General features: G+C 45.3%; 1 protein-coding gene across 1 annotated transcript; it reads left to right on the top strand.

Annotated features, from left to right (window-relative positions):
* On the top strand, window positions 1-8,922 carry C16H12orf76 (chromosome 16 C12orf76 homolog). Its single transcript, XM_054006755.1, has 2 exons — window positions 1-201; window positions 6,756-8,922. The coding sequence occupies exons 1-2, from the start codon at window positions 75-77 to the stop codon at window positions 6,839-6,841; spliced, it is 213 nt and encodes a 70-aa protein (XP_053862730.1). The 5' UTR covers window positions 1-74; the 3' UTR covers window positions 6,842-8,922.

Here is an 8,922-nt window from a genome sequence, read left to right as displayed (position 1 = left end):
CCCGCCCCGCCCCGCCTCCCCTCCCCGCTTATCCGCGCCGGGCCGGGCCGGGCCGGGCGGGAGGCGCCGGGAAGATGCGGCGGCGGCGGGCGCGGCCGGGCTGGGGGCTCGCGCTGCTGCTGGCGCTGGCGGGGCCGGGCTGGGCGGCGGGGCCCGCGGAGCGGAGCCGGCCCTACGCCGTGCTGCGGAGACAGAACCTGGGTAAGGAGGGGCCGGGCCGCTCCCCGCCCCGCCCTCGGGCTCCAGGCCCCTTCGCTCCCCGCCCCGGGCCGGGCTTGTCTCGCTGCTCTGCCCGCCGGGGGCCGGACGCTGGGTCCCCTGACGAGCCCCGTCCCCTCTCCGGGGCCCCCTTTCCCCGGTAGCCCGCGGCGGAGGGGCCTCTCCAGCCGCCTGCGCGGGCCGGGGAGCCCCTCCCGGGAAGGGGCGCGGGCGGCTGGGGGAGCTGGTCCCGGGATCCGGGCAGGTAAGTCGCCTCTGGCCCGGGGGCTTGAGGAGCGCCGCTGCCTGCCCCAGAGCCCTTTGCAGTCGCCAGGCCTTGCCCGGTCCTTGCGATCGCCCCGCCGGGCCTGGCCCCCCCGAACTGCTCGCCAAGCCTGGGAGAGACCCCGGCCCTCTCCGCCCCCCTCAGAGCGCCCCGCTCGCCCCCCGGCACTTCACTGGGGGGCAGCTCTGACCCTGTCAGAATAGGGTGTTCCCACTCTTCGGGGAATTACATGCTCTGGGGTTTTTTCCTTCCAGAACACTGATTTCTGGTTTGTTTAGTTTGTATTGTATTATACATATAAAATAAGTCAAAATCCAAACAAAACATTTTGCTTTGGACTAAAGTAATTTTTTTCCCTGAGTTTTCTGTAATCGAGAACGTTGAACTTTGCAGGGTTGAGTCCTAATTGGGGTGAAAACGTATTGGAAAGTCTCAAAATAGTCCCCAAAATATAACTTCTGTCTTCCACACAACTGGAGCACTGACCCATTTTTCACAGTGAGGAAGGAAGGAGAGGGCAACCCTGACATGCTGGTGGGTTTTCTTCTCCCCAGCTGTGAGATTGTCGTCTGCTATTCCCTCTTCCCTTGTGGCTACTAGCGCCATGTGGATTATTATTGTGTATATACAGCACAGTAAGTGCACACAGAGCTAGCCTAGACAGCCAAACCTGCTGCTGCTGCTTTGATTGTTAAACCTTTTGAAATGATGTCAGCCTGAATGGAAGACATCAGCAGGTCCTGCACAGCGGTACACACTAGGTACAGCACGGACACCTGCAGGGCAAGCTCCCCTCACCCTGTGTTGCAATGTGCCCCCAAGTCTGGAGAGACCATCTCCAGAGGGTGTCTTCTATGGCCTACTCCTTGATATCTCTGAGATGACTGAAGTCAGGTGACTCGTACATTGATGGCCGGTTCTGTGACGTGGGCAGCAGCGGTTGCTCAAGCTGTACTGAGAAGAATCGCATTGAGGAACCAGATAGGTATTTGATAAATACATATAATCTGCGAGGGACACCTTCCCCTTGTTGACCTCACCTCAAAACCTGCAGACTCATCAGTCTGTGCCCTGGGGGAGTACAGTCTAATGTTCTTGAAGCTGGATGATGTAAATCACTCCTGACTGACTGATTCCTTCAAGTTCAAAGTTCTAATATTTACAAACTATGGCGGGAGTTCCTTTGTAGGTTTGTGAGCTGTGAGCAATGGAAACATCATATTTTGACATTCTTGGAACAAAATGTTTTGAGTTTCCTTTTGAAATAACGTTCTGTTTTGCATTGCTTTTATTTTGCATTAGATTTTATATTAGAACACTTAAAAGTCAAAAGCAAAATGAAATGTTTCAATTGACCTGACTTTTTTTTTTTAATTTATTTTAATTTTCTATTTCTGGAGAATTTTGAAATTTTCAGGTTTTGTTCCTAACTGGAATGAAAAAAATTTCAAAATCCCCAAAGCCTCCATGAAATGGAATTTCCATTCTCCTCACAGCTCTGCTTATCTCCAAGTGGGTGTGGGTAGCCATTGCAAACCGAGGAGCAGGTTGGATAAGTGAACCTGAGTCAGCCCTATGACAAGGCTGGTCTGGTTAGGAAGGGTCTGATCAGGGGCGGCTCCAGGCACCAGCGCACCGAGCGCGTGCCTGAGGCGGCAAGCCGTGGGGAGCAGCCTGCCGGTTGCTGTGGGGGCGGCAGTCAGGGAGCCTTTGGCGGCATGCCTGTGGGAGGTCTGCCGGTCCCGCGGCTTCGGTGGCAATTTGGCGGCGGTACGCCGAAGCTGCAGGACCGGTGGACCTCCCACAGGCATGCCCCCTAATCCGCGTCACCAGACGGACCTCCTGTAGGCACGCCGCCAAAAGCCGCCCAACTGCCGTGCTTGGCGCAAAATACATAGAGCCGCCCCTGGGTCTGATGTATCCAAGGCTACCCCAGCCTCCGTCTTCCCCTTCTTCTGAAACAAAGAATGTGCCTACCTAGGGGAGTATGTAGCCTGCTGAGGGGAAGGTGGTGTGTGTATGCACCACAGAGCTTGGGGGGCGGGGGGGGAAGAAGGGATAGCTCAGTGGTTTAAGCATTGGCATGCTAAACCCAGGCTTGTGAGTTCAATCCTTGAGGGGGCCATTTAGGGATCTGGGGCAAAAATCTGTCAGGGGCAGTACTTGGTCTTGCTATGGAGGCAGGAGACTGGACTCAATGACCTTTCAAGGTCCCTTCCAGTTCTAGGAGGCAGGTATATCTCCTTTAGTGGTTGCAGGCCCACTGTGGGTTGTGATCCTAAGAACCCCTTAGTGCCAGCCAGCAAGGGGGTTACAAGAATATCTTGATTCTAGTATGTACATTCTAGTTCACCAAAGCCTTGTAAGGTCTTAAATGAAAGCCAGGGTCACATTAGTCATTATTAGTTGAATGTACAGATATTGTGCCAGGAGTTATGCATGTATACTGAAAATGTGTTTAAAAACCTGTATCAAGGCAAAGATGACAAATAGGTTTTCTGTTTGACACAACGGCTGCACATCTACATACGAAATCAACAGGGAAGAAGCAGGACAAAGGAAAAACAAGCAATTTTTTTTTTTTTTTTTACCATCTTGGAGTGGAGACAAAGAACTTTGGGGTTATAAGTAGAAGACGACAAGACCTTTATCCTGCATCTTGAAAGTAAATGGTCAGCGTGTTTACATTCATGAAAACAAGATCTCTGCCTACTTTGGTGGAAGATGTTGAAAAAGACTTTGGGTTAAATAGATCTTCTTTAGACAGTAGGTTAGCCTGTTAAGTTTAGTCTCTAGAAAGTGTGTTATGATTTTGTTTTATATGTAACCCTTTTGTTCCCATTATTCTTACTCATTATCTCTTGAATCTTTGGTAAACTTACTCACATTTCTAGTGAAACTGAATCTCGGTGCTGTGATATTAAGTTATGATCTGATTGTGAGATGAATCAGTCAGGCTGGTGTGTACTCTGTTACCGTGGAGACAGCGGACCTGGTATTTCAGTGAGTGTTCAGTGGAGAAGGGTTTGGACTACAGGGAAATGCTTCGAAGGGGTTTAGGGACTGGGGTGCACCTACTAGTGTCAGGTAAAGTAAGGGCTGGCATTGCCCAGAGGAGATTTTGTTCAGGTGGCTAACAGGCTGGTGGTGTCAAGGAGCTTACACTCAGTTAAGCACAAGCTAGTCTCCCTCTCACAGGAGACAGGCGAGCAACAAGGACACTCGCAGTCCTGGGTACCCCAAACACCATCACAGGGTTAGTAACTGAAATTCTTTAGAGTAGCAGCCGTGTTAGTCTGTATCCGTAAAAAGAACAGGAGTACTTGTGGCACCTTAGAGACTAACACATTTATTTGAGCATAAGCTTTAGCTGTAGCCCACGAAAGCTTATGCTCAAATAAATGTGTCAGTCTCTAAGGTGCGACAAGTACTCCTGTTCTTTTTATGAAATTCTTTAGCTCAAATAGTTCTATGGGTTGCATTAGGGGTTTTCTGAGCCAAAGTTTCTGGGTTCTATCCCTCATGCCCACCTGTGTCCATATAGCCGAGGACCCTCCTATTCCACAGCCTTAAAATTCATCCCTTGTTGCAGAATTGGGCTCCAGAATCTTTGATTTCATTTAAAAAAACCTAGCCCTCATGGTTGTTGCAAAAATGACCTCAGAATAGTAAGCTGAGACAGTGCTGTTTTCCTGAGTTTGAAGATGGCCTGAAACTATAACCTTGAGAGCCATGAGCTGCCCCATTCATCTAATTAGGTGTGGACTCTGGAACCTAAAAATATGTGGCATTTTGAAAACCGAAAATGTAGAGCTAGTATAAGACTAGATTTAAATATAAAAATTACTCACAGCTGATGTACTGATGGATTTTTTTCACTCCGGACATTCAATAAAAAACTCCATTCTAAAAATGTATTGAAGTTGTCACAGAATTGAGGTCCAGTTTGCTGCTGACAATGTGGGTGCTCGAGTAGCTGGTGACTGTCTGTATACATACAGCCATGGATGCATTAATCTAACAAGCTGTGTTTTACAGCTACCCAGTTTATATGTTTGGCAGATCTGGAGTCCCAGGTGGCCCTGATCTGGGAATGCTGTAGTTTTCACCCTCCTGGGGATGGTAGCAATGGCATCAGAGGTCACTGGAACTGGAAACTGATCCCCTCAGGGCAGGGCCTGTTCATCCACACCAGTGAGTATCCAGCATAAGCATCCCATCTTGTTGCTAGTTTAAACAGCAGTTAGGTGTGAGTAGAAAGTCTCATCTAGTTATCAGATTAAAATCGGAAGTGAACAAGGGAACAAAACTGTTGTGGAATAAAAAGGATGCCAGCCACTCAAGTTGTGTTCTGTTCTTATCTCTCTCTGGCTGTTGTGTACATTAGATGAAAGGTTTCTGAAAGCAGAAGTCTTTGTGTTGTATGTGCCAGTGAAGTAATTTTAAAGTTTCGTTTGAAATGTTATCTCTAGGAAATACACGGTTGATAAGGAGATGTTCTTCATGTGACAAATTGTCTAATAGCAACAATCAAATAGACTGTGGGGAAAAAATGAGCATCTGAAAACGAGAGCAGCAAGTCGGGAGGAAAGATAATGTGCTAGTAGTGAGCAGGGTAAAATACAAGTTGGTTGTAAATTTTCAGCTACTGCAGTTGGAGCCTGTAGGAGAACTAAGTGTATGTTATGTGCCCATAAAGCTTCACATGGGAGGGAGGGAGGGGATGGATAGGATTTTCTAAATTGGGATGACCATATGGTATTATCCAATAATAAAATGCACCCCCTATTATATGGATTAAAAACTGGATAACTTATAGTTCTCTAAAAGTAATCATAAATGGGGAACCATCATTCTAGTGATGATGTTTCTAGAGGGGTCTAGTAGGGATCAGTTCTTGGCCCAGTGATATTCAATATCTTTTTCAGTGATGTGGAGGAAAACACATGATTGTTGGTAAAGTTTGCAGATGACACAAATTGGTGGAGTAGTAAAAAAAAAAAATGTAAGAGCAAGTCTGATCTATAGAGCCATCTGGATTGCATGGGAAACTAGGCTCACTTGGGACAAAAAGAGGGACTGTCACTCCGAAAAGGACTGCAGGGTTGGGGATAGGGAGGAGGGTAGTCATGGTGGATAATCAGTTACATGTGATCTTGCAGTGTGATGTGGTATCTAAGAGCAAATGCAATCCTTGGCTGTATAAGCAGGGGAATATTGAGTAGAAGTTGGTAGATGTTATTACAACTGTATTGGGCATTTGGAAGACGGTTACTGGGATAGTGTGTCCAGTTCCGGTGTCAACATTTGAAAAAGAATGTTGTCAAACTGGAAATCCTTCAGAAAAGGGCTACAAGAATGATTCGAGGTCTGGAAGACTTGCATCACAGTGAGAGACTAAAGTTCAGTCTGTTTAGTTGATCAGAGAGAAGGTTCAGAGGTGCTATGCGTATCTACTGGAGAGATCTCTGGTAGTAAAGGCCCCTTCATTCTAGCAGATAAAGACACAAGATCCCATGGCTGGAAGCTGAAGATAGACAAATTCAAGCTAGACACAAGGTGCAGATTATTTAGTGAGTGTAATTAGCCATTGGAACAGTTTATCTAGGGTATGGGTGCATTTTATCACTTGTAGTCTTTAAATCAAGACTGGCCCTTTCTAAATGATAGGTTGTAGATCAGCCATAAGTGATGGGGCTTGATGCAGGAATCGCTGCGTAAAAATCTCCAGCTTGTTATACAGGAGGTCAGATTAGATCATAATGGTCCCTTCTGGTCATAAATTCTATGAATTAATAAGTACTAAAATCCTGCCTGTAGCCACCCCCTCTCAGTAATCACACGTTGTTATTCCAGATGAACTGAAACAAGCAGCACTTTATTTTGCTTGATAACGCTAGCAAAAAATACAAGCAAGTGTTCCAGGGCAAGTGGGTGGTGGGGCACATTCAGAGTGATTAATGGCCCATGTGTGTGCACCAGGCATATATTTAATTAACACTGGTGAGGGCAAATGTTCACATGCAGCTTTAAAAGGGTGAAAATCTGACCAGAATGCAAAGGCAAATTAGGGGTGTGGTCCAACTCCCATTATAGACCAGGGAAAAACTGACTTCACTGGGAATTGGGTGATACCTAGGGACTCCTGACAAATTCACAGAAGGACCTTTGATGTCACCAGTTTAGGACATGCACTAAATTGGAAGATAAACATACACCCACCTAACCTTTTCCCTCCTATTCAACACCTGCCATTTCTTCCCTCTTGCAGTGCTCATGGGGAGCGTTTTCAGTATCCTGTTAATCACCATGATCCTGATGGCAGTATGCGTCTACAAGCCCATTCGACGACGGTAGCAGAGCGGGAAGAATCGGAACGGATTGGTCACCTTGCTTGTGGAAATTTTGCAATCAAATCCCTGGTGCTTGAACATGACCTGTGCTGTGCAGCAACCGTAAATCCAGCCTGATTTGTAGTCTGAGTTCTGGCTTGTAAACCTCTACGGCTGCTTAGTAAAGACTGTGAGAAGTTAGTTTTTTTTTTTTTTCCCCTCTAACATGTAATGTAACCAGTTGTTTCCCTTGCAGAAGCATGCCTACAACTGCTTGGCTCCTCTCAAAGACACCATAGCTAGAATCTGAAAATCTCCTCCCAGATCTCTAGCAATTAGTAGCTCAACAGAGGTCTATCTCTTCAAACATGGATGCCTAAAGTTAGACACTTACATAAATGTGGCCTCACTCTGGCATATTGTATGTCAGTGACTAATTCTAAGCACTCATGTTTGAAAATGTTAGCTGTAAACTTCAGTTAGTATTTGGCCTCACTCTGATAGGAAAGGCTAGGAATATGTGAAGTATTTTACTTTGGTATTGCCCACAGGAAGACACTACCACTTAGACTTGCTGTATTTCTGAATTCTGTTCTCAATTCCTGGGTGGGAATATGACATGAGTAACCCTCATGATACTCCTTAAACACAGCCTCTAAGTGATCCTAACATGAAAACAATGTACTTTAGATAATGTGGTTCATGTGCCATTTTTGGCAGCAAGGCTGATTACAATTTCAGCTGTTTCAAATGTCAAAGTTTTCTCAATCTAGTCTGTCAAATACCCAGTGGACTACAGTGTGGTGGTATCAGAAACAAAGTTAAATGGAAAGCTTATAACTTTTGATTTGTTCTAAAAATCATAATTTTGCAAGCAGGCAAGTGCATTGGATTCTGATGTATTGATTGGTTTTGCAGTCTTAAGGAATGCAACTCTCCACTCAAGCATGAAGTCTTCTATCAGGTTTCTAGAGTGAGTCTTATAAAAGTCAGTCAAAAGATGAGGGCTTGAACATGCTCTAGTCATGAACTTGGCTTTGAAGGGCTGGCCTACGCACACATTTGAATTGAAATAGAAGTATGAATTAAAGCTGATTTCATTATTTTGGGGGTGTTTTGGTTTGTTACTGACTTTAGCTGCTTTTATTCTGAAATAAGTGGCTACACTCAGACTTGTACCAAAATAGCTATGTTGGTTTTAGGAATCCGGTCCAAGTTTTTTTTGTAGACCAGACCCCAGGGCTGAACAAATGTTCATGTCCTTAAATGTGTAATAGGTTTGGACTCAGTAGATGAAATGACTAACAGTGTAAACTTCAGCCCCTTAAATATTTCCAAGAAAGTCAGTCATGGTTGAGTGACTGTCACTTTAATAAGATTAAGGGACTGTCACTTTCAAAACCTTGTGAAAATGTTGTGTGTTTAAGTTATGTGCAGCTCTCAGTTATGTGCATTGTACGTGATAAGTGTTTACACTGGCAAATCCCACTTGCATATAAATGCTGCTATTTTATTTTGCACTAGTATAAGTGTTTGTTAAATAACAAACAAGAAAAATCCAACTAAGGACTGCTTTGGTGGTGGTAATTTATTTTAGAATATTTTAATTTCACATGAGGAACAACTCCCTGCATCTCTTCTATTGTTTTCAACTTTCTACTGTGGCTTATGTAAGTAACAACTGCTGGCTCCATTTCATTTAAAGGGATGAGGTGACGGCTGGTGAAAGTAGTGATGACTTTTTGCTGCTTGTCTGTATTGTAATAAGATGATGTTTGTACCCTGCAATTCCCAGCCTTTAAGTAAAATATGAGCTAAAGTGAGAGTAAACTGGTGGTAAGTTTTAGTTCTTGCTGCTCCTTTTTCTGTTTTGTAAATTGTATCAGCTGAATCATCTGTCTACTCTCCGTCTGTCTTCATTTCACCTAAGATTACACTTTCATCTTCCTTAGCGCGGTAGTGAGGGAAAGTCCAGCTGCACTCAAGGTTATAGGCTTGTAGCTACAAGCCTATAACCTTATCTGCTTGCTTGGAGTGATATTCTTGTTTACATTCCCCACTCCTAGCTACCTCCCTTATTGTACAAATAAAAAGCTAACCCAAGGA

The sequence above is a fragment of the Malaclemys terrapin genome, chromosome 16 (genome assembly GCF_027887155.1).
Source record: "Malaclemys terrapin pileata isolate rMalTer1 chromosome 16, rMalTer1.hap1, whole genome shotgun sequence".
NCBI lineage: Eukaryota > Metazoa > Chordata > Testudines > Emydidae > Malaclemys > Malaclemys terrapin.
This window is presented reverse-complemented; position numbering and strand designations above follow the sequence as displayed.

Coding starts and splice junctions, on each gene's coding strand:
- C16H12orf76 (XM_054006755.1), top strand. CDS start 75: ATGCGGCGGCGGCGGGCGCGGCCGGGCTGGGGGCTCGCGCTGCTGCTG. Junction 202..6,755: donor GCTGCGGAGACAGAACCTGG/GTAAGGAGGGGC, acceptor TCCCTCTTGCAG/TGCTCATGGGGAGCGTTTTC.